Consider the following 27197-nt stretch of genomic DNA (forward strand, 5'->3'; position numbering starts at 1 on the left):
TGGCCAGGAGGATATGAATATACTGAGGGATGTTATGACCAAAGCGATGAGTGAGGAAGGAGAAAAGAGCTGGACCAAAGAAGGCTAAGATGACACAGATATGGGAGCTACAAGTATTAAGAGCCTTCAGACGAGCATCTTGAGAAGGGAGGTGGAAAACGGCATATAAGATCTTAGAATAGGAAACTATAATAAGAAGCACATCCAGAAACAAAATGGAAATATTCCCAAGACCATAATAGACATTGGCTCTGATGCTGGCACAGGCCAGTCGTGCCACACCCATGTGCTCACAGTAGGTATGTGGGATGATTCTGTGTCCACAGTAAGGCAGTCTCAGGAGGAGAAAAATGATGGGAACAATCATGCATAGGCTTCTTATAACCACAACCACAGCAATCACAACGATGACTCTGTTGGTGAGGATCATGGTGTACCTGAGAGGGTTGCAAATAGCCACATAACGATCAAAGCCCATAGCAAGGAGTATGATGCTCTCCATGACTGTGAAGAAATGGATGAAAAAGACTTGAGCAACACAACATCCAAAGCACAGCTCCTGGAGGCCGAACCAGAAGATGCCCAACATCTTAGGGATGGTAGCAGTAGAGAGACTTAGGTCAATCATAGACAGCATAGCCAGAAAGTAGAACATGGGTTGGTGAAGGCTCCTGTCAGTCCATATGACAAACAGAATGATAAAGTTTCCAACAAGAGCGATCAGATACACAACACAGAATGGAAAGCCCAGCCAGAACTGTGCAGCTTCCAGTCCTGGAATCCCCAGCAACAGGAAGGAAAGAGGGTGGGCCTCAGTGACATTGGGCAAGGGCATTCTTTTGCAGGCTGAAGCTGGGCATGGTTTAAAAGCTGTTGTCAGTTTCCATGGAACAGTTCATCCAGGCTTAATAGAGAGCTACAAAAATTTAAAGAGTCTTCAAACAATGTGTTGATATTAAAAATACATTTCTCCTAAGGCCTTTGAGTTTTCCCCCATTCTTCAGTTTTGTATAAATAATCCTAGTAGCACTGCTCACCTACACCAAAAGTGTGAGAAGCTGAGATGTCAGATGTGAGCTACACAGTTCTTAAAATTAGTATTTAGAGTAAGAAAGAATGTGAACTCCCCTCTTTTCAAGAGCTAGATATGAGAAGGATATAATAAATTCTATACAATAGATACATTACAATAAATAGTACTACAATAGATATCATTAGTTTGGTGTCTATTGTTGAAAAACATTTCATCTATCATTATTATTTAGCTGTTTCATACAGTTATAATTTGCTGACATAAATTTTACTGTATCTGGTTTTATGGAGAAGAAGATGTTTTAGAAAGTTAAACCACGTCTCAGTATTTCCCATGTTAATAAACAGAAGTGTCAAGATTTCAAAACAAGTTGAAATTAATCATGCGACATAGTCTAGATCTGTCTTTGTAAATTTGTTAGTAGAAGCAGTACAAAGAGAGAGAGGAAGAAATGGGTCTGAGGAAGAGCAATTTATACAAAATTTCCTTAAAGGAAAAAAATCTGCATAATTTAAGCTACTATAATTTGAAGCTTTTACAAAACCATGATAATTATAACAGTGTTTTGTGGCCCAAAAGTGAATAAATTAAAAAGTAGAAAAAGACAGTGGAACTGAATTGGGAGTCTAAAAGCAGACACACATATCTCATAGGATCTGGGTCTTTAAAAGAAAGATGGCCTCAAGTAAGAATTTAAGATGGGTTAGCATAAGGAAGTGGTGACCCATGAAGCATCTTCCCCATCTGAAACTGCCTATGGGAGCCTGCTGACTTCTAGTTGCAAATATGTAGCATCAAATTTGATCATCAGCCTGAAGCTAAAGTGTGAGTTTTAGGAAACAGATCTCATGTCTACACAGTCACTTCTGACATCTTCAGTCTCAGGTCTCCCAACTATCCTCATCACAAGAACTTACTAGAGGGACTCATAAAAATCATTCAAAGCTATTATGTTCATTCAGACAGCTTCTTACTGGAAAAGGATGCTGATTACAATTAGACCCAGAAAGATATGCCTAGGAAAACCTGTGAGGTTTGCAAATGTGAGGTACCACTGTCCTCTCATGGAGTTGTGATGCACTATCCTCTTGACATTGTATGGCAATGTACATAGAGCATATTACCATCTAGGAAGATCACCTGGACATTTTCATTATGGTCTAATTACATAAGCATGACTTTTTGCTTACTTCATGGCCAATATAGCATTATATTTGCTACTTTTCATGTTGACTGATGCCACTTGATCAAATCTCCAAACAAGTTCATGCTCTTGGTTAGTTTTCTTTAAGCATCAGTTTTTAATTAATTCTTTAAGAAGTTCATACAACCTATTTTGATTCTATGGCCTGGCTGCACCCTACAGTTAGCATGTCATTTCAAGTCCTCACCTTGAACAAATTCATGGAGATTACCTCCTGGAGGCCCAGAACACTAAAGAGCTGCACTCTTTTTGTACAAATAAAAGTTCTTTATTACATGTTTACAAACTTATTTCCCAAAGTACTTGTTGCTGCTGTATCTGAGCTTTTTGACCTTATGCTTCATCTTCTAAGCTTGTACTTAACTGTAAATTCTAATAACCAGCTTTGAATTTAACTTACCCTGAAATATGAAGATGAAGAGAAGCCAAACAGCTAATACTTATATTGAGTCCTTTCCTATGTCAAAGTATTGTGAAGTCAATATAGAGTTAAAATGCATTGCTCTGTCCTCTAACTATTATGGCTCTTTTCTTTGTATATCACCTATTATGTCACTAAAAAGCAAATATAGGAAACTAAGTAAAATTACAGAACATTTAGTGATATTAGATTATGACACAGGATTAGATCCTGTTCTGCTCTCAGATTACGGAGTGTAGGCATGTTATATGATGCCCTGAGTTTCTGTTTCATGTAGATAATGCACAGTAGTGTCTATTATTGAGTTGAATAAGTGAAATTATATATGTTTAAAATATTGTAGATGGCAATAAATTTTCTTTCCAATGTATTTCCCCCTTAATTTTGCCCTACAGCATTAATACATGGCATCATGTTCACTGCTCTGGTATTATATATTTTAAGAATTTTCCCATGAATAGATGTTTCTTGCTTATTTACTCTTTTCTAATTATACTTTTATTTTTCAAAGTTACATGAATATTCTAAATCCTCTCAATTTCTGAGAATCTAAATTCTAAGTATATATTGCAGAGACTTACCAAGATTTTCTTTCTTTTTTTCTCTGAGAGTCATGTAACAATTGTGTGTTCAGTTTTAAAATACAGATACATGGCTTAAAGGGAGCCTTTAATATACCTTAGGGGATATTAATGGTGTGTGTGTGTGTGTGTGTGTGTGTGTGTGTGTGTGTGTGACTCAAGCTCTGGGCAGACGGTTAGTAATAATGTCTCCAGATGCCAGAGTCCTTCTGGTAAACAACAGTAATTCCCTTTAGTCACTGCACCAGGTGGAGGGCCATTCTTGGCTAATCTCAGCGAACAATTTTCCTGTATTTAATTAATTGCCACTTTTTTGCTATTTCATATATCATTTTTTGCAAGTTCCATTTTGTCTTTTGTTTTCTTTCTTCTTTCCCAGCCCTCTGTTCTCCAGCCTATGTATTGCTTGCTCTACCCACTTTTGATTCTGTCTGTGGCTGGGAGGAGAGAGGAAGTGAAGCATTAGCATTTTCATTCTTAGAAAATATGTACATTATAAAACCATTTTGAAGTTTTTATTCCATGGTGCATAGTGCAGTCACAATGCTGTGCTATTATCATTTCTATCTGGTACTAACATTTCTTATCTTTCCAAAGTAAACACTAAAGTCATTAAGTAGTCACTTCCCTACTCATCCTCCCTTCAGCCCCTGGGAAACATTACTTCACTTTCTGTCCTTATGAATTTTCTTTAAAGTTTATTCTAGATAGTTCATATAATGGAACCATGCTATGTAGTTTACTCAATTATGAATTCCATTTTATGAATTTATATGTCTTTCTTCACATTAGCATACATTCCATTCCATTCACTACTATAGTTTTTGTTTTGATTTGATCTTTTTGGTGTATCTTTATTTTCAATATTTATTGACTTTAATAAAAACTTCATTCAAGTATATCATGCATTGACCCAAATTAATCCTTCATAGCTTCTGAATTCTTTCCCCCTCCTGCTAGTCTACTTCCTACATTTTCACTACTTTCATGATTCTCCTTCTCTCTCTCTCTCTCTCTCTCTCTCTCTCTCTCTCTCTCTCTCTCTCTCTTTCAGGCTTTGTGAAAGGAATGACAGAGGGCACTATTATAGATAATAAAGGTTAATATATAAAAGAGACAAGACAGTGCTAAGGTATCAGACAGCCTGCTGAAAAGATATGCAAAGGACATTGGGACATTTCCCAAAGGAAGATAACTATTATACCAATGGGTATATAAACTTCCTTCTTCTCATTTTCTATTAGTTCAAGACTCTCATAAAATGCAATTTTGATCACATTCACCCCTCTTCCTACTTCTTCAAATCCACCCCCTTCCCTACTCAAAACCCAGCGAGAGCAATTGGTGATGCCCATATATTTGTGGATCTCTGGCCTTCCACTGGAGCATTGCCAACCACCAGGAGCATGTTCTGTCATGTGTGGGTACATAGGTGGACTGAAAGAAACTATCTTCAGTAAAATGAGCCAAGCACAGAAAGCCACTATAAGGTTTCAACTATGTAATTCCTATAAGGAGAAAATATATTGCTACTTACAAGAGTCCAGGATGTGAGTGAGGTTGGAAATTAAGATAAAGGTATAAAGCTTTGGTCACAGGGAATGTATATGTTTTGGAGATCATTTGAATAGAGCTGTGACTGTCATAAAACAATAATGTGGTTTACTTGCAAAAGTACATCTTGCCACTCTCGTGACAAATCTAAGGTAATTGACTTGTTAATTACTTTGATTTAATCATTTTATAATATAAACTGACATCAAAACATTGTTTATATAATATAAATATGTAGAATCCTTAATTGTCATTATCCTTCATTTAGCTGGCAAGATTAAAATAAAATATGTTCCCTTAAAAAGTTAGAGCTACCAATCTTTATTGTCATTTATAATATTTGACACTGCTAATTTTTCAAGGAATTCTCTTGATAAGAGCTCAATTTCGGTATCTTTCAGAGCTTCTTAATTTGCTATGTTGGGAATTTTACGTTTGCGTTTGTAACTCATAATTTCTACTTTTCTTTGCTATGACTTCCCTTCTTTTGTTGTGCTTATTTCTGCTTTGTTTTCTGGTTACTTTAAATGGCTATTTAACCCACTATCAGTGTTGCTTTTGACACCCGTGTTTATGCAAAGGCAGTCTCCTGACACAGCTGTTGGTGCATCACAGCAATTTCACAGAACAAACACTTCTTCCATATCTAGCGTGTGGATGTCTGTCATCAATGGGATACATGAGATAAACCAGTTCTCTCACAGAAAGCAGTGTTGGAAAAATCGATTAACAGAAACACAGTGTTGGAAAATCAATTAACAGAAACACAGTGTTTGAAAATCGATTAACAGAAACACAGTGTTGGAAAATCGATTAATGTATTCATAAGAATAAACTGCAGAAGGAGTAAAAGGGCTCTGGGAAAGGGGGGCAACAGAGGATGAATAGGAAGATAAAAGCAAGAATCCCAGAAATGTACTAGGAGTTTAAAAGTTTAATTTGAAATCACAAGTCAAAACATTCTATCAGTACAAATAAAAGAATAGGTAATTAGGAAGAAACAAAAGAGCAGCAACAGGCTCTTGCCCTTGTATCTTGTATATACAAAAAGTGACTGAGAGGAAGAATTCTCTGGAGTCCGCACACTACACCCTGTCAAGGTTCCCATGATACTGTGTGTGCATTCTTAGGGGAATCGGGCCCATGGAAAAAAATAAATTTCTTTCGCTCAGCAAACAAATAGTGTGCCCTAGGATAATCCCGACTGATGTTTCACAGAGACTTAGAAACCAAGGTAAGTCATATCCTGTTTAGACTACAAAAAAGTATCAAGGAGTCTGAGGAAGGGCTTCTGCCATGCTAGAATGAACTGATGGAGGAAGGTGAATGTGTAAGTACCAGATGCAGAAAAATTACACATTCATGTAACTTCCAAGGCTGCACCTTCCCTACATACACTTCTTGTATGATAATAACAAATTCTTACATTTAAAACTAAGGAGAAATCTGAAGGTGGCTTTGCAGCAATATGTCTACTTTAATTTAGCTACTTTTTTGATCCCGTGTAAGTTTACACGTGTCTGAACTGCAAGAAGAGACAGAATGTGCTTCTCTGTTTTCCAAGATGCAACAAGGAGATCTTAAACTATGTTTTTGAATTAGTGAATTTATTTATAAGTGAATCATGAAGAATGGCTCTCTAGAGTAGTCATTTATTAAGTAGGAAAATGGAGGGGAAACTCTGATAGGTGTCATAGATGCTATGACAGACAGTTGGCCATGGGGTTTCAGAATTAGGTACAGAAAAAGAAAAAGTCCAAGTGCTTATCTTTCCTATGCTCCTAGTGATCATGTGGGTATGTGAGAACATAATGCCCTCCTGAGAGTTCCACAGGCATAAGGTTCTTTCTATGGTAGGTAGCCTCAATCTTCTCATTTTCTGTTCTTTGGAGCCACTGTTTGATAACCTTGACACCAGTCAGTTAAGACTGACTGGTCAGCCTACTGAGTCTGAGATCCCTGAAAGACCATAGATTCCTTCTTAATGTATTCATTAGTCAGTGTGCTTTCATTTTTCCCACTTTGATCTTACTCTTCATCTAGACAAAAAGCCTTTTCTTATTTACCTGCAGTGTTTTGATTGTGGGGAATACTTCAGAGGAGATAGCTCAGTTGGCAAAAGTTGCCTTCTAAGCATGAGGAATTTTGATCCCCCTCAACCAACACAAATAGCTGGACATTTTTGGCACGTAGCTCTAATACCTTGGCTTTGGAGATGAAGAAAGTGGATCCTTGGACTTTCTGACCAACAGCTTAGCCTGCTAAGTGAGTTCTAGGTCAATGAGAGAATATGTGTTAAAAATAAAAAAGTAAATATAAGATAAAATAAAATAAATAATGTAGATGGAACCTGAGGAAAACACCTAAGTTTATATATGCACATGTATACACATTTATGCCCACCCTCAAACATATTTGTGTGTGCTTGTGTGTGTCTACAGGCATGTAACCCACTCCCAAAGTTCTAATGTCCTCATGGACTTTTTCTTGACACCTTCTATTCATCACAGTGTTCTGTGCATATGTCTACAATAACACTTTCAGTACAAGTTAAAAATGTCCTGTTTGGAGTTTTACTTTTCTTGCCACAAAATGGTATGTCTGAAGTGAGTGTATGGCCAGTTTTACCTAAATTTGTGTTCATATTTTCTGATTGACACCAGTATTTTTAGAATCCCTGTAAATACATAATGTAATGAATTGGGAAAGTGCTTCCTTAACTGTAATACCATGTATGCTCTCAGCAAATGAAGAATAGAATGATAACTTTATGTCAGATACCTTTATGTACCAAATGTAAGGACTCTAGTTTTCTTTTCCCTAGTATCAGCAACCTAGAAGACAAACACACACACACACACAAACACAGTGTTCCTCAAACAATTTCTAAAATTGTCAAAATATTTTTCATGTCTGCTATGGTCTGCTATGGTTCCTGGACTTTAAATGGGCACCTCTATGAAGGCATATGGGTCAGCATAGGTTTAAACTATGAAACACTGTATTCTTCAAATTTTTATAAGTCCAAAGTAGAACTCTATATTTTTATTTATTTTTAATTTTTTTCATACAATATATTTTGATCACCTTCTTTCCCTTATTCCATCCCCTCCAAGACTCCCCTACCCACCACATCAACCACACCCCAAGGCAGGTTGCTTCATAAACATCTCTGATAGACACCTTGAATTCTTTCAACAGACAAGTGTTGTTAAATTTGAATATATTCTTTGTGTATCATTACACACAACACAATTACTTCCACATTATTAGCACAATAATTTTTGTAAATAAGTGTGCAACAATGTGCTTCATGCTTGTTTCTTCAGATGTTTAATTTACTACTTGTTCAGAATTTACTGTAATAGAAGTATCTATTAAACATGGCACTGATATAGAATCAGAGAAGGAACTAAATGAAAATGTCTCTTTCTCATGTGTATAAGAGAGAAGTATATTGAGAAATTGTGTAGTTCTCTCTTCCAAAGGCTGTTCCATGTCTGGACAGTTTCTTTACTGGATGCATTTATTTATCCACTGACCAAATGAAAGCTCTGTCTATATTAAGACAATCTTTCAATTTATGTTTTTATCATAGCCACAAAAGAACAAAATGATCTTTGTCAAGTATTATTTTTCCCTTTGTCTTTATTTACTTTCCAAACCTGGTGAGACTTTGTAATAGAGTTATAATGGATATGAATGATTTACTTCCCATAACATAAATTAAAATACCTACAGTTTCATCTCTTCATCTACCTATAAAAATACTGAGAACTTCTACATGAAGCTTCATGCAACCAAACAAAAGAAGGTAAGTTGTTTATCCTGCTCTCAGAACCAGATCACCTTGTTACATAACACTACACAGAGACAACATTGTACACACCACATTTGGGAGTTTTAGCTTCCAAAATAGGGAAAGATCAAGATAACAAATGCATGAGTGATTCTTTTTTTTTCTTTTATTTATTTTATTTTACAATACTATTCAGTTCTACATAACAGCCACAGATTCACTTGTTCTCCCCCTTCCTGCCCCCTCCCCTTCCCCCAGCCTACCCCCATTTCCACCACCTCCAGATCAAGGCCACCCCGAGGACTGAGATCGACCTGATAGACTCAGTCCAGGCAGGTCCAGTCCCCTCCTCCCAGATTGAGCCAAGCGTACCTGCATAAGTCCAGGTTTCAAACAGCTAACTCATGCAACGAGCCCAGGACCTGGTACCACTGCCTAGATGCCTCCCAAACAGATCAAGCCAATCAACTGTCTCACCTATTCAGAGGGCCTGATCCAGTTGGGGCCCCTCAGCCTTTGGTTCATAGTTCATGTGTTTCCATTCGTTTAGCTATTTGTCCCTGTGCTTTATCCAACCTTGGTTTCAACAATTCTCGCTCATATAAACCCTCCTCTTTCTCGCTAATTAGACTCCCAGCGCTCCACCAGGGGCCTAGCCGTGGATGTCTGCATCCAGATTCCTCAGTACTTGGATGAGGTTTCTGGCACAACTATTAGGGTGTTTGGCCATCCCATCACCAGAGTAGGTCAGTCCTGGCTGTCTCTCGGCCATTGCCAGCAGTCTTTTGTGGGGTATCTTTGTGGATTTCTGTGGCCTCTTTAGCACTTTGTTTCTTCCTTTTCTCATGTGGTCTTCATTTACCATGGTCTCCTATTCCCTGTTCTCCCTCTCTGTTCTTGATCCAGCTGGGATCTCCCGCTCTCTTTCCCTCGACCATCGCCCTTCATTGCTCCCACTCATGTCCAGGCTGTTCATGTAGATCTCATCCATTTCTCCGTCATTGGGTGATCCCTGTGTCTTTCTTGGGGTCCTCTTTTCCAGGTAGCCTCAACTGGTGATGTGAGTAGCAGTTCAGTCATCCTTGTTCCACATCTAGTATTCTCCTATGAGTGAGTACATACCATATTTGTCTTTCTGAGTCTGGGTTACCTCACTCATTTTATTATTATATTATTATTATTATTATTATTATTATTATTAAGCAAAAGCATATGTGACATTACCTTGTACATCAGCTTTGGAACTTCATCCTCCTGGCCATGCATTCCTTGCCACACCACAGTTGGCAAATTTCTTCTTCCTCCTCTTCTTTGTATTAGTCTTTGCTATTACATGAGCTCAGTGCAGTAATGGTGGCTCTCAAGGTGATGCCTTGTGAAATTCAGGAGACTTACACATAAAACAAAGAGAGTATTCTTACCTCTTTCTACAAATATGAACAGAAGATTAAAAGGTTATTTTTATATTTGACCAGGAGTGAAGATAAAGAACTAAGTAGACAAAGAATCATACTGATCACACACAAGAACATATCTGTATGAAGCACAGCATCTATCCATGACTGAGAGAATGTCCCTGTCTAACGACTCACAAGTCCATCCTTCCTCATTCCTCTTGCTGGGCATCCCAGGCTAGAAGATGCACACATCTGGATTGGATTCCCCTTTTGTTTTCTGTATCTCATTGCAATACTGGGGAATACAGCTGTTTTATTTGTGATCCAAGCTGAACACAGTCTTCATGAGCCCGTGTACTACTTTCTAGCCATGTTGGATTCCATTGACCTGGGTCTGACGACAGCCACCATCCCCAAAATGCTGGGTATCTTCTGGTTCAGTCTCAGGGAAATATCTTTTGGAGGCTGCCTTTCTCAGATGTTCTTCATCCACTTCTTCACCGTCATGGAAAGCATTATGTTGTTGGCCATGGGCTTTGACCGCTACATTGCCATTTGCAAGCCCCTTCAATATACTGTCATCCTCACCAACAAAGTCATTGGTGTCATCGCAAGTATTGCTGTCCTGCGAAGCCTATACATGGTCCTTCCCCTGGTGTTTCTCCTCCTGAGGCTGCCCTACTGTGGGCATCACATCATCCCTCATACCTACTGTGAACACATGGGCATTGCCCGCCTAGCTTGTGCCAGCATCAAAGTCAACGTCATGTTTGGTCTCAGCAACATTGTTCTCTTGTTACTGGATGTGGTTCTTATTATTCTCTCCTATGTCAGGATCCTCTATGCGGTCTTCTGCCTTCCCTCCGAGAGGCAGGCTCAAGGCTCTCAACACCTGTGGCTCTCACATAGGTGTTATCTTAACTTTTTTTACTCCAGCATTTTCTCTTTCTTGACACATCGTTTTGGCCATAATGTGCCCCAGTATATCCATATTTTTCTTGGCTAATCTCTATGTGGTTGTCCCACCAGCCCTTAATCCTGTGATCTATGGGTGAGGACCAAGCAGATTCGGGAGCGAGTGTTGAGGATTTTCTTCCAGAAAGATCACTAACCAATTGCACTTTGGAGAGTTTGTTTCAGAATTTGTCTCATGTTGTTGAAAGTAGTTATGTTTTTTCCAGTCCATAGAAAATTGGAAAAGGAACAGAAATATTGTGACCAAAATTTCACTTGAATGTGAATCAAACATCTTATATTTCAACGTAGTCCTGGGAATATTGGAAACCTTATGAAACTCTATTTTTGTAAACATTTCATTACTATTGTTGGATCTTGCTGATGGTTCTGTATGTAGGACAGTGTCCTCTTTTGCAGTAAAGCTAAGTGATCTATTCAAATTTCATCCCTAGCAGGAAGTACTAATTTAGGCCAAATAAGATTCCTCCAATTATGGCCATTTTATTTTTCCAAAATTTTGCATAATTTAATACAATGAAGAATATTTTTGCTTACTGCAAAGCCATAATGGATATATTAAGTGGCTTCCGGGATGAGGATATAATAGTGATAATTATGATAACAACTTACCCAAATATAGCATGACATCAGCTTACTACAAATACACCATTTACTCAAAGATATTTAAAAGAATATTCATTCATCTATTGTATTTACCGGGATCCTCCTTAACTGTTAATGTAATTTTCTCATCCATATCGAGAAGCTAGCAGAAAAAGCAAATTAGAAGTCAATGTAATGGAAAATGGTGACAATGTAGCTTTGATATAGCATGAAATATGCACTCATAAATAAGCATTTAGTTTTATTGTTCAATGAGTAGTATTTATGATGCACTTGATACATGATTATAATACATATATGTTGTGTACAATATTTATGTGTACACATATACTACATGTAGATATATATTTAAACAGTTTTCTAGTTCCACATGATTTTTTTTGAGCAGTAGAATGCAACCACTTTCATAGGAAAATAAGAAGTGGTAAGTTTAAAAGTAGTGTATATAAAGGTTTATTTCTGAGATTTAGAAGGTCTCAGAATGGATAGGGGAGGGGAACATGAAGTCCCACCCCAAGCTAGAGTTAGTGGCAAATTATTGCTTCTAGAGGAGGAAGAGGAAGTTTTCTTCAGGGATGTGAGTCTTGAAATAATACCCATGCTCCTATAGATGGTTCTACACCTAAGCACATGTAAGCAACACTAAGTTGACTCAGAGTGCTGAGAGAGAGAGAGAGAGAGAGAGAGAGAGAGAGAGAGAGAGAGAGAGAGAGAGAGAGAGAGATCATGAAGTTGAGAGTGAAAAGTGGGGGGGGCTAGAGGAGGAATTGGATGGGATGGAATGGGACAGGGATTTGACCAAAACACATTATATGCATGTATGACATTCTCAAACAATAAATATAAAATTGTATAAAAACATAAGGAAGGAATTTTTTTAGAAGCTACTTCTATATTTCTATACTTCATGCATATACAAATATTTTAGGAAGTACAATATAGAAATAAAAATAAGGATTTAAAATTATTTTGGAGAAAGATGGTTTTAGGAAAAAGGCCTTTAAAAATACACATTGTTATAATCAAGGCAAAATTACTCAGCAGATGCATTCTTGATCTCACAGCAGTTGGGTTTGTGTACACAAGCTCTTCAGAAGGCTGGGCCTGTCAGCATCCTGCCATGGAGAAGTGGCATGAGGTCCCACCTTTCTCTGAGAACTTACAGACAGGATCTAGGTATCTAGGATTCATGAGACCTGACTCCTCCCAGAGTACCAACAAGCACTTAATGGTCACTAGCAGAGGAGGACATGTAACTACTGGTAAGAAGTCCAGGCTCTTGCAAGCTACCCCTCACTCTGGGTCCTGTGACAAATGTTAATAAAATGCTGTGGGTCACAAAAGAAAATGGAAAGGAAAGGAAGGAAAACATGAAAATACTAAGAGGAAGAGCTGAGAAGGGAATCAGTGAGAGTGGAAAGGGAAAAAACAGGACAGTAGGAGGGGGGATATGACACAAATTCATTATATACATAAATAAAAGTGTCATGATGAAATCTATTAGTATTTATAGTTAACATATACTGATAAAAGAAGATAACTCAAAAATAGATAATTAAAAAAGCCAAAAAATGATTCTGCAGAGTCCACAGTGGCATGGCAAAGGAAGAATAACGCAATACTAATGGATACCATATTGAACTTAATTGTCCTCTTCCTATTTAATTTCTTTACTTATTTCTTTATTATTTTTATTTTAAAATGTTTATTCCTTAAACAAAGATTATAGACAGTAAAGCTATACAGAGTGGTCATTTGGCATATTATACATTATTGAGTTAATGTGCGTGTCTTGCGAAATTTATACTGTTCATTGGTTTCTAAAATATATTTGTTCATTAATGAAGGTTTTGTTCCGATTAGTATCTTCATATTGATTCTCTTCTAAGCTATGGATAAACACTGTTCTGCCTTTTTGCTTATTGAGGTCATAGTCTTACAGTCTATAGGCAAATGAGATCAGACTGTAGGATTTAACACACTGAAATCTGTAGTGATGTTTGTCACTCAGTGTAATCTTGCCAGTTCTGACTGATACCATCTGTATAGACTGATACCATACCCACAGACTCAGCTGCCTAAATTCACTCCTCTTGTTCTTCTTTCTGCTGTATGTATATGTGTATGCATGTATGTGTGTATGTACGTATATGTATACTATACATAGTCAATATCATCTGTAAGGAGGCATCATTTTTTGGATAACATTATTGCTTTTGTCTCTGCTCAGGTGTGATTATAGAAGCATCTACTGTTTTTTATTTTACTTCATCACTGTTGAGATGACAGTGTAGGTCCCATAGCTAACAGCCACTGAAATTGCTTTTTTACTCGTAGGCAAATAAGGCCCATGGGCAGGGGAGCTTGTTCAGTTTGTGAAGTGCTTGACTTGAAAGCTTGAAGACTTGAGTTAGAGGACCAGAACCCATGTAAAAAAGCAGGGATATTGGTACATGCTTGTAGTCCCATTGTTGTGGAAGCATCAGCAGGCAGGTCCCTAGAAATCCTAGCCTTCTGGGTGAGCTCTATTCCAGTGACAAACTCTGTTTCAAAAAAATGGTTTATACACACTTTCTTTTTTTTGAATTAAATATTTAATTGAAGATCTTTTAGCATCATAAAACTTTAAACCTTAATACAATCAATAGAGAGATTGGGAACTTTTTTGATTCTTTTATAGTGCACTATTACAGAATATCACAGTTTTTTATGTGACTCAGTTTATCCAAAAAATTAACAAAGTTAGCAAATATATATATATATTCAAGTCAGTTTCTGCCAGCCTGAATAGACCTTAGGAATTTATAAACCTTATTTATAAATATTCCCATTCATCAAACGTTTATTATTGCTTATCTAAATCTTTACTAAAGTTAAAAGAGAGCACACACCATTCTACTTCACCACAATCTTGATTAAGATGACCATGTGGCATAAACCAACTAAGGCAGCACCTATAAAACCTCTTAGTCCTATCCAGCTCTCTGCTTATCTCTGTATCTCCTTTTAGACTAAGGAGGTAATGGCAGTTCTCCAAGATGTTTTGGATTCGGATGGATTTCTGTATGATGATTTTTGTCCTCAGAGTGAAAATTTTAGTAGTGTATGTTTTATAAATAAGGTTTACAAATTCCTAAAGTTATAAAAGTCTACTCAGGTTAGCAAAAATCTGACTTAGATATATATGTCTAACCACTTATGTCTTTGCTAATTGTGTTCAACACTATACACACTTTCACACACATAAAAATACACATTAGATAAGAAAACCAGAGTCCATGATCCCATACATCTCCAGTTAAGCACAGTATATTGCTGTGGATGATTGATTGAAAAATAAAACTCTGATTGGCCAGTAGCCAGACAGGAAGTATAGGCGGGACAAAGAGAGAGAAGAATTCTGGGAAGTGGAAGGCTGAGGGAGAGAGACGCTGCCAGCCACCACAAGGAGAAACATGATGTTAGATAATGGTAAGCCACCAGCCATGTGGCAACTTATAGATTAATAGAAATGGGTTAATTTAAGATGTAAGAACAGATAGCAAGAAGCCTGTCACAGCCATACAGTTTATAAGTAATATAAGTCTCTATGTGTTTACTTGGGGAACGTGAGTGGGAGAGATTTGTCCTGACTGTGGGCCAGGCAGGACCAGGAAAGCTTCAGCTACAGTATATATTATTTCTGGTGATGGCTTAAATGAATTTTTATCTGAATTTGTAGTTTTATTGTGACTCTTCTAATTCACTTTTAAAGGCAATTGAGGTAGAATTTTTAGAAAATTTACTGGTTCTAATTAAAGGGTATCAGCTTGAGAGTGGAGGGGAAATAGGGGATTTCAGGGAGGGTAACTGAGAGGGGCTGGGGGAAGGAAAATGAGAGGGAGTGATGTAGTTCTATTTCAATTTAAAACTTTTTTTTTTTTTTTTTGGTTTTTCAAGACAGGGTTTCTCTGTGTAGCTTTGCGCCTTTTCCTGGAACTCACTTGGTAGCCCAGGCTGGCCTCGAACTCACAGAGATCCACCTGGCTCTGCCTCCCAAGTGCTGGGATTAAAGGTGTGAGCCACCACCGCCCGGCTTTCAAAACATTTTTTTTTTAAGATTTATTTATTTATTATGTATACAGTGTTCTGTCTGCAGGCCAGAAGAGGGCACCAGATCTCATTACAGATGGTTGTGAGACACCATGTGGTTGCTGGGAATTGAACTCAGGACTTCTGGAAGAACAGTCGGTGCTCTTAACCGCTGAGCCATCTCTCCAGCCCCAAAACATTTTTTAAAAGAAAATATATTGACTTTCTGAATTTCTGCAGCTTGGAAGCTAATTATTTGCATATTTATAAGTGATTAGTATAATTTATATAAATAACACTTAGTTTAACCAGGCGGTGGTGGTGCACACCTTTAATCCCAGCACTCGGGAGGCAGAGCCAGACAGATCTCTGTGAGTTCGAGGCCAGTCTGGGCTACAGAGTGTGGAAAGGTGCAAAGCTACACAGAAAAACCCTGTCTTGAAAAAAACAAAAAACAAAACAAAACAAAAAACCCAAAAAACAAAAACAACAACAACAAAAATCCACTTAGTTTCTTGGGGGAATGAAATAAAGATATGATACATATCTGAGCATACAAGCTGAATAAAATAGGATGGTTTTCCAGATCCCAGATAAGCCAAAGACCCCAATGGTTGAATCCATCATGAAGCAAGAAAATGATGCTTTCTTTAAAAATGGCCCCATTGTGAGAGAATATAACAGCCCTAGATAACAAGGTAGGGAATTCACATTGACTCAGATATTCTTGTGGGATGAAGAGCAACAGAGTAATTAGAAATTAAGAAGTTACAAATGATAGAATTGTGCAAGTTCGGGAGCTGAAGGGAGAAATTCTGAAGTCCCAAGGGGTCCCTTGCAGGTGAGCTTTTTGTGCCCTTGTGCCTGTGTTGAGAATTTCACATGGTCTTTGTCATCTGATCCCAACAAGCCCCCGGGGAGCAACTGTTCTTGGTCAAGGAGGAAGATTTAAATTCCACTGTAAACTTGAGCCTCAGTTTGACAACCTTGGAGCAGTTGTTACGGCTGCAGAAGTGTCAGTTTGGTACCGACTTGGCTGCAATATGACTTTGATCATGAAATTGATAAGGATTGAAGTAAGATCTATTGATTTAATCTCTTCATTATTTGTATATAATTCAAATATTAACTTGGAAGAGAGAAAATATTTTGTATGCTTATTTCTACCTGGTAGAATTTCAGTAGGTTATGCTGTTTGGTGTTTTGTTTGCTTGATTTTTTTAGAATAAAGATAACTACTTTGAACGATGAAAGTCTTTTAAAAATCCTAGCTAAGCATATGGTTGACTTTGCTGTAGTATTGTTGAATTTCTCTTTCTACCTCTCTCTCCTGTTTTTCTTTCCTTTTTTTCTCTCCCTCTCCGTTTGTCACTCCTTCTTCCTAGCTCGCTCTTTTATACCAGTTTTACTGAAATTTACTATGTGACTGATGATTTGAAAATATTATTTAATATTGAAGTAGTATTTTTAACTTTCCAAATCATAACTTTTTTCTCTTTAACTCTATGTAACTTGTGTTGAGGAAGAGAAGTAACTCAATCCTGCCCAATCCAAGTGTTTGTAGGTAATGTATGAAAAGGATGCAGTGAATTTTCCATTGTGATGTTTATCTGTATGGCTTCATGTCTGTGTGTGTTGGCTCTTGTATTACATTCCTCCAGATTAAATTCTGCTATTTCAGCATTTAATTATAGTAAGTAGACAAAACCACAACAATTAAAAATATGAGTTTTTTTTAAATCATAGCTCCTTTTCTTCCTATAAATATAGCAATTGGCATGAATTAGCTCCTTTCCTGGTCTAAAGTCTACCCTCCCTTTCCTGGATAACAAAAAATGCCTTTTTGTTATTGCTCTTGTTACAGTGTTGGAGACTAAACCCAGGTCCTTGTACATACTGGGTAAGAACTATACCACTGACCCACAACCTCTATCTCTGAAAGATGTATTTATAGCTACTTTTCTATTGATCTATTTTGCATGGGTTGGATAGGCAAATCTTACTTGAGTTGACATAAATAACCTTGAGTATCAAGATATCAGATTTCCCTCAGACACTGACAATCTAAGAGCTCAATGGCTGCTCCATCTTAGGTCTGCTCATTATTGGATGGAGGAACAACTCTGGTCTTAGAGAAAACTCTTCCCTTCAACATCAGAGAATACTCGATTAAATATGTCTCAAAATTTTTCATTTTTTTGTCTTTTTTTTAATTACTCATAATGCTGAAATCTATTTTATGTATTTTTAGAATTTCATGTAATGGATTTACATGATTCTCTCCTCCCTCTAATCACTCCAAAGACCTCCCTTGTTCCCCCTCAATTCACATTTTTCTTTAATTATTATTGTTATATATATATAATATATGTTAAATATATGTTAAATATATATTATATGTACATATATAAATACAAGCAGTCGAGTCCATTTAGCATTGTTTTATGTACATGTTTCTACATAGTTCCCATGTTTTGTCATTAATTTTAAGTATGAATGAAGATCTCCTAGGAAGAAGTTCTCAACAGGTGACATACAGAATGAGACTGTTCATAGAAATTCTTTCCCACTTCTTTTCTGAGTCTATTTCTCTCCTACCCAGATGCCTCCTGAATTTTCTAACAAGTATGCCTTTCTGATAGTATATTTTGCGAGTCTCTGGCATTATCTTTTTTTCCTTGTACAATCCTGTTGGTTTTGACACCATGATGGGAAGGAAAAGTCATGTTTGTTAAAAATAAGTCAACATTGTAAAGAAGGAATTGTCTCAGATTTCATAAAATACCACAAAGAAACTTTTTCATTGGTGTCACATTGACACAGCTTGCAAATAGTACAACACACATGGCTTTTTATGAAGATAAGCTGTACATAAATGAGTCCATCAATTATATTTGACTTTCTATTTCTAGCTAATTGCCATGGTCAGGTGCTTACTATACTCTACCTAGTATGCTTTCAATAATCTGTCTGTGTGATATCAGGCTTCCTGATGGCCCCATTGTCATGAAAGCTTCTGATGAGGTGCATCTCTTCATATATGCACAGAGTTCTCTTAGAAGAATTCATTTACTTTCTTGTTTCTCCATCCTCAGATACCAGATATATTGTGTGATTGTGTTCTTATCCTTATAAGGACTTTTAACCAATAATTAAAATGAATAATTTATTATATATTCAATTTTTTATTAACAAATATATTTTGGGTAGCAGCTATGTTCCAGATGTAATAATGGAGATAGTGATGAATAAAACCACTCTTTTTCCAATTCTGCATGAAACACATAATTAGTTGAGGATTCTGGGCTGGTTAAATAGTTGCAGAAAATGTTCTGGGAGAATATTAAAAGCAAATGCTCCAAGATCAGTAAAAGCCTTTCTGACAATGAGCCATACAATGCAGCCTGAAGGAATGCAAGAAAAAGTATCTCTGCTCCCATGTGAGGGAATTTCATTAATTCATGAACTATACTGTTTATTGCATTCCTTTCAAGTAGCAAGTGATATGTTGTCTTAAACCTCAATTTATAGGATCATTATTTTAACAATTGTGAGATTCTAATGGTAATGATGATGGTAGCAATAGCAATATCATCCACTATTTCTCACATGGGAACCAAGTATGATATAGTATGAATTATTTTAAAAAGAAATAGGCACATGATATAGCTTTGAGAAACAAAGGACACAAATGAAAGTCCAAGGGTCAGTGCCTTAAGGCTGTGTCAGTCTCTCAAAAAGTGATTAATTTCATATCAAAGATCAGTTATATTGCACTGAGTTTCAAGGAATCATGGCCTCATAAGGGAAGGTTCTTCCTCCAAAGACCAAAAGAGAGATCTTCATCATTGATGACAAAATGAAAAGTAACAACCCAAACCTAGAAAAGGCCAAAGAGTTAAGATTTAAAAAAAGAAACTGAGAATTTTGTACTTGCATATATAACTCATTTTATTCAAACCCAACCTCATTTCCCTCCCCTCTGACTCTTTCTCTATCCTCCCCAATTTTCCATCCCAATTTCATGTGCTGTGGTTTTAAGCTTCCTTAGTTCTGGCTGCATATTCACAGGTGCAGGAGCATCTACTAAAGTGTGGGTAGCTTTTCAGGGGCCATGTCCTTGAAAAAAACTGACTCTCCCTTCCCTAGCAGTCATCAGTTGCCAATAGCTCCTCATCTAGGGATGGGACTTCATGTGCTCATCCTCTGTCCACAGTGGGATTTTGATTGGTTTGGTCTTATGCAGGTCTTGTACAAGCAGTCACAGTCTCAGTGACTTCATGGGTATAATGATGCTGTCATGTCTGGCAAATCCTGTTTTCCTGCAGATGTCCACCACCTCTGACTCTTACAGTCTCTCTGTCACTTCCTCTGCAACAATCCCTGAGCCTTAGGAGGGGGAAAGGGGTATAATATGGATGTCCTATTTAGAGTTGAGTACCCTATGGTCTCTTCTTCTCTGAATATTAACTATTTGTGAGTCTATGTACTAACCACCTTCTACTGTTTAAAAAAAAAGATAAACCAATGTATTGATATAAAGATAAGAACTTAGGGGGTACTTTATTTCTATGCTCATTTAGCATTAGGTTCTTCTCTAGGGCTTATAACTTGGCCTGCCATGGGTTTTGGGGTCACTTAATAGCACCAAGCATGAGTTCCATCTTGTGAAGTGGGTATTATTATTAATATTATTGTTATTATTATTTTATTATTTGTGTGTGTGTATGTGACTGGAAGTGCCTTTGGAGGCCATGGGTTTTGGAATCCTCTGAACCCTGAGTTATAGGTGGTTAAGGGCTGCCTTGCGTGTGTTGGGAAACTAACTTGGGTCCTCTGGAAGAAAAGTAGGCAGTCTTAATCACTGAGTCATCTCTTCAGCTTCTGGAGCAGGCTTTAAATCCAATGAGAGAATGGTTGGTTACTTCCATAACATTCATGCTATTATTGCACCAGTGAGCATTTAATGCCAGATCAACTGTTATTGTAGTTCAAAGATTGTTGATTATCTTCTTCTCTCATAGTGTGCATAGCACCTCCCAGTATATGAAAACTATCTAGGAGAGATGAAGTTTTCAAGTCAGTACCAGCTTGATTTCTTCATGTCATATGACTCAAATGTGTAATGTCTTCAGCAATAGGATCTTGCCATCATTTTCTAGAGGGTAACTAAGAACAGTGGCAATAACCTGTAAATAACAACTTAAAAAGAGGTAACACATACATGATGCCAGCCTTTTAATATGATAGCCTATGTTGTTTGGATTAGTGTTGTACCCCTATTATAGTTATTTGCAGGCAAGTTGAGTAGTAGGAAGGAGGTCCATTGATCACAAGTGGAAGAGGGCCATGTCATATTTTTTAACTCATATTTCTAGTTAAATAAGTGATATTTGAAGGATATTTAAAAATATTACCTGTGGTCTGAGCTTGTAGTCATTTATCAGTCAGATACATTTCTCTGCAATTTATAAATATATATTTCAAAATGCGGAAGCCTGTGTGACCTCACTAGGTTCATCTCCCCACTAGACCTGGTTGATATGAAGACAAAACTTAATTTTGGTTATCTAGAGCAGAGTCTAAATGTTCATTCATTAAGAAATATTCACCTTCATTTGTCATTTACATCAATGAAAACAAAAAGAGAGGAAATATGAAGAAAAACATTGCTGCATTCCATGAGAAGGTACACTAATTACATACTTTTGTTCTTCTTCATTATTAGTAGTGCTGATGACGTGTTGTCAACTCCTATATAGATTCCTTCAAATGAGTCTGCCCATCAGAGGCTCCTGACAGCATGTCGCTAGGCAACAGCTCATGGATTCACCCTTCATCCTTCCTGCTCTTGGGAATCCCAGGACTGGAACGGTTGCATTTCTGGCTTGGTTTGCCATTTGGTACAGTCTATCTTATTGCTGTCCTAGGAAATGTCATCATTCTCTTTGTGATCCAGCTTGAACACAGCCTTCACCAGCCTATGTTCTACTTATTGGCCATGCTGGCTCTGACTGACTTGGGCCTGTCTACGGCAACCATCCCCAAAGCACTCAGCATATTCTGGTTTGGCTTCCACAAAATTGCCTTTAGGGATTGTTTAGCTCAAATGTTTTTCATACATCTATTTACAGGCATAGAAACATTCATGCTTGTAGCCATGGCTTTTGATCGCTATGTTGCCATTTGTAACCCTCTCCGATACAACACAATCCTCACCAACAGAACAATCTGTGTTATTGCTGGAGTTGGACTGTTCAAAAATTTCATTTTAGTTTTTCCTCTTATATTTCTCCTTCTAAGGCTTTCATTCTGTGGACACAATATCATACCCCACACATACTGTGAGCACATGGGCATTGCTCGTCTGGCGTGTGTCAGCATAAAGGTCAATGTATTATTTGGGTTGATACTCATCTCTATGATACTTCTGGATGTTATTTTGATTGCTATTTCATATGTGAAAATTCTTCATGCTGTATTCAAACTCCCATCCTGGGAAGCCAGGCTCAAAGCTCTTAATACCTGTGGTTCCCATGTGTGTGTGATCTTGGCTTTCTTCACTCCAGCCTTTTTCTCATTTTTGACTCATCGATTTGGACACAATATTCCACGGTATATCCACATCCTCCTTGCTAACTTATATGTTATCATTCCCCCTGCTCTTAACCCTCTTATTTATGGGGTGAGAACCAAGCAGATTCGAGATCGTGTGGTGATATTTTTTTGTAAGGAAGTTTGACTATGAGCCTCTGTATGGCATGAATTGTTAGAAGGTTTTATTAATAAAATCAAACTCAGAGCCTGGTAATGGGGTGAATGCTGGAAGATCAGAGAAACAGAACAAGCCACAGCTTCCTCACCTTGCCAATTTCTCAGCTGATCCTGTTTCCTCAGACTGGAAGCCTCTGAGTCCTCATCCAAATGGGTCTCAGCTGAACTGCTGCTCAAAAGCCTAAAAGCTTAACCAGGCTCTAGTTCCTCACACCTTAAGTGCCTTTCTGCTTCCTGCCATCACTTCCTGGGATTAAAGGCTCTTGTTACCATGCCTGACTGTTTCCAGTATGGCCTTGAACTCACAGAGATCCAGGAAGATCTCTGCCTCTGGAATGCTAGGATTAAAGGCGTGTGTGCCACCACTTTCTGGCCTCTATATCTAGTGGCTGTTCTGTTCTCTGACCCCAGATAAGTTTATTAGGGTGCACAATATTTTGGGGAACACAATATCACCACACCTCTGACTTGTAGTCTTCTGATCTTTTTCTTTCATATTCTTAAAAGAAGAGAATTTATGTGTGAGTTTTTTTTTTTTTTTTTTTTTTTTGGTTTTTTCGAGACAGGGTTTCTCTGTGTAGCTTTGCGCCTTTCCTGGAACTCACTTGGTAGCCCAGGCTGGCCTCGAACTCTTATGTGTGAGTTTAAACCAAGTAACTACTTTATAGAATATTATGTTAAACACACAATTTTTTATATTCATGGACATTAAACAAGATAAATTTTATAGCAAATATTTGTTCCAAGTCTAAATAAAAAATTATGGTTTCACAAATGGGCTCTATTTCTATAATAGATATTAGAATGTTGTTTCAAGGATAAAGCAGCTCCAGTACTATTTCACAATACTTTTATACAGAATCCACTGATTACAGTGGAGGGGTTTGATGACACCAACATCTATCATTGATGTACTAGGGTTGACAACACACTGTTCAAGAAGTGAGTTCCAGAAGTCCTGATCAAGAAATCAATCACAACTCAAATTTCTTTCATGAAAAGATTGGCTCCCATCATTGTGTGACAGTGGGAAAGAAAATATTGGATAAAATATCACAGCATCTCTTTATAATCTATTCTCATGACTTTTGGGGAAAAAAACAATTGCAGCAATTACCTAGGGTCAAATATGGAGAAGTCTTCACTTTAAGTCCAAGCAAGGAGAAATTCTCCCAGATGACAAAAACAAAAAGAAAATGGAGACAGCAGGATATAGCACTAAAGTACAGAGACACAAAAAAGAAAAAAAGAAAAGCCTCTAGATGTAACCCTCAGGAAGCCCCTCAAGCACAGAGTGAACTTCATCTTGGTCTCAGCTAAGCTAGGGCAAAAAGTTTGCCAAAATCATCTAACTTCACTTGCTACATAACAAACACTGCATCTTTTGAAGACCCTATAGACAGACGAGTTTAAAGCCCCTTCCAAGCATGAAGGAATTCTTCCAGATGCCATGTATGGCTCTTCCACATACAATCTAGACATGCGCAGTAATCAGAGGATGGGTCAGGAATTCACTAAGCCTTGATGGAGACAACTGAGCAAACTCCTCACTCATCCTCTGACCTTCATAATCCCTACTCTGATACTGATTAATTAAAATATTTAAATTTTGCTTTTTTACAATAAGATACTAAGAAAATGAAAACAATAACCCAATACTGGAATAAGATGCTTGTAACTCATATCAGACAATATATTTGAATTTCAACTGTACAAAACTTTTTAATAAGTGAACAATAAAAAACAAACATCCCAAATTTGAAAATTTTGACAAATTCCAAAGAGGTATTTCATAAGGAGATGAATGACAAATGAACATATGAAAAGTCACCAGGATAATACAAATTGAAATTACGATAAAATGACATTGCACATCTACTAAAATGGCTAATATTAAAAATATTAGTCATGCCAAATATTAGAAAATATAAAGAGAAACTGGAATCCTAGTACACTACTGGAAGGAATTAAAAATAGAAGAAAAATGCTGAAAAAAGTATCATATTTTCACAAATTTTCCCCATTGATATGTGATATGACTAAACAAATCTATTCCCAGTTATTTGTAAGAAAATAAAAAAAAACTTATCATACAAAAATTCATATGTGGATATTCATTGAAGCTGTACTTATAGTTGCTCCAAGTTAAACATTTATCAATAGATGAATGATTAAGCAAAAACATTACAATCAGAAGATTGCATGGTGTTCATCAACAAGCCATAGATGTCTATGACAGGTATGGTTTCCAAAGTTATAATGTGTAAAAGAAGCCAAGAATCTTCTCTGGGCTCCACACTAGGGCTCACAGCCCCTGACAGCTATCCAGAGGCCAGAGCAGGCCTAGGGACCCCAGGGGAAACACCGCAACCACCCACTAAACCTCTTGAAGCCTGTCCAACAACCTGAGACTGCACCCCCATCCAAGGAACCCCAGGTAAGACAGGGCCCACTGCCAGCTAACACTCCTTAAAACCCACCCAGTAACACCAGACTGCACCTCTTCTGCTGGGCTCCATACTAGGGCCCATAGCACCAGCAGATAAGACACAATCCTTTAAAGCCTGTCCAATACCCCTAACTGAACAACCCCCCCAACTTCCCACTCTTGGCTCCATACCATGGTCTACAACTTCAGAAGAAGGCCTCCACTTTAACAGAGGCCAAGCCATATCTAGGGACACCAGATCTACAACTTCAGAAGAATTCAGCTTTACTGGAGCATAGGCCAGATCTAGAGACCCCCATGCTGGCAGCTGTACTGGAGGCTAGGCTGTTGCTAGGAACTCCAGAGACCAGACCAGATCTAAGGACCCTAATCTGTACCCCCTCCCCTCAGCTCCATATCCTGGTCTACAACTTTGGAAGAAGACTTTGGCTGTACAGGTCTAGGAATCAATAGCTCCCCTAAACCCAGAGGGGACACCATACTGAACCTGAAGATATGCTAGTCACCAGAAACCTTGGCTATTTAGGCCAGAAGACCAGAGAGGAAAAAAAGAAACCAAGGAACAAAATAACAAAGACAATTGCAGGAATCAACAAGTAGACCTAAAGTTATCCCAAATCCAGATGCCTAAATGCCAATGTAAGAACACAATCACTAACAGAAAAGGCAATATGTCATCACCAGAGCCCAGCTATCCTAAAACAGCAAGACCTGAGCAACACAAGAAAATGACCTTAAAATTACTTTATGGAAATGATAGAGGCCCTTTAAGAGGATATGAACAAATCCCTTAAAGAAATTGAGGAAAAGACAAACAAAAAATTGTAAGAAATCAATAAATCTCTAAAAGAAAACCAAGAAAAAAGAAACAGATAAAGGAAACTGTTCAAGACCTGAAAATGGAAATAGAAACAATAAAGAAAACACAAACAGAGTAATCCTGGAAATGGAAAATCTGGGTAAATGAACAGGAATACATATACAAGCATCACCAACAGAATACAAGAGATGGAAGAGAGAATCTCAGCCATGAAAGACACAATAAAGGAAATAGATTCATTAGTCAAAGAAAATGTTTTAGCAATCTTAAAAAATTCCTAAAACAAAAGTTGCAGGAAATTTGGGACACTATGAAAAGACAAAACATAAGAATAGTAGGAATAAAAGAAGGAATATAGCTCAAAAACTCAGAAAATATATTTTTAAAAAAATCATAAAAGAAAATTTTCCCAACCTAAATAAGGACATACCGATAAGGGTACAAGGAGCTTACAGAATACCAAATAGATTGGATCAGAAAAGAAAATCCCCTCCTTGCATAATAATCAGAACATTAAACATACAGGACAAAGAAAGGATATTAAGCACCACAAGGAAAAAAGGCCAAGTAACATATAAAGGCATACCTACTAGAATCACACTTGACTTCTCAATGGAGACCCTAACATCCAGAAGAGCCTAAAATGATATCTTGCAGACTGTAAGAAATCACAGATGTCAGCCCATACTACTAAATCCAGAAGAACTGTCGATCACCATAGATGGAGAAAGCAAGGCATTTTATGACAAAGTCAAATTTAAACATTATCTATCCACAATCCCAGCCTTACAGAAGGTACTAGAAGGAAAACTCCAACCCCAGGAAGTTAACTTTACCCACAAAAACACAGGCAATATAAAATCTCACACCAACAAAACTCAAAGAAGGAAAACACACATACTATCAACAAAAATAACAACAAAATAACAAGAATTAACAATCATTGGTCATTAATATCCCTCAATATCAATGGACTCATGCTGGGAGCCATGTGACTTCTTCAAGGGACAAGGCCTAAGAATAGCATAAACAAATTTTCCTTGTGGTAAGGCCCTGGAGAACCAGACCCATTTTGGCAAGGCTGGTGGATAGGTCCTGCATAATTCTGGGCATGACCCCAGGAGCATATATGCTACCTGCTCTCCTTGCTTTCTTTATACAAACCATATTCCTGGCTGCCTCTAGTTTCACATTCTCAAAGGTATGGATAAAATAGCTATTACAAAAGAAAAGCTTCACCCTGATGACTCTTCTCTGGGTGAGCCAGAGAAGGTGTTGTTAAAACAGTGGACCTGATTCAGCTCCTAAAGCCTTTGCTATTTCAAGTGTGACCATGAATTCAGGATTCTTAAGAACAGGATGTTGCCTTTCCAATGTACTTTGGGACTAGCCTGAAAGAGTCACAATAATTTGTGATAATATTACAAATTTGCATAAATGTTCTGAAAAGAATAATTTTAGCCACAAGAGTCTAGGAGAAATGCAAAGAAATGGATGATATCAAGAGTTAATG

General features: G+C 37.4%; 2 protein-coding genes and 1 pseudogene across 2 annotated transcripts in view; 2 read left to right on the forward strand and 1 right to left on the reverse strand.

Moving 5' to 3' along the window:
- Positions 1–835, reverse strand: part of LOC114688705 (olfactory receptor 52N2-like) — a 23554-nt gene extending 22719 nt beyond the window's left edge. The window contains exon 1 of the mRNA XM_037203696.1: positions 287–835. Coding sequence (XP_037059591.1) covers positions 287–835 — 549 coding nt within the window. The remainder of the gene's footprint in view (positions 1–286) is intronic.
- A 9315-nt stretch (positions 836–10150) lies between these two features.
- Positions 10151–11100, forward strand: LOC114688697 (annotated as a pseudogene).
- A 10344-nt stretch (positions 11101–21444) lies between these two features.
- LOC114688706 (olfactory receptor 52E8-like) lies at positions 21445–22383 on the forward strand. Its single transcript, XM_028863243.1, has one exon. The coding sequence runs from the start codon at positions 21445–21447 to the stop codon at positions 22381–22383; it is 939 nt and encodes a 312-aa protein (XP_028719076.1).
- Positions 22384–27197: the final 4814 nt, after the last annotated feature.

This window comes from Peromyscus leucopus, chromosome 1 (assembly GCF_004664715.2).
Source record: "Peromyscus leucopus breed LL Stock chromosome 1, UCI_PerLeu_2.1, whole genome shotgun sequence".
NCBI classification, from domain to species: domain Eukaryota; kingdom Metazoa; phylum Chordata; class Mammalia; order Rodentia; family Cricetidae; genus Peromyscus; species Peromyscus leucopus.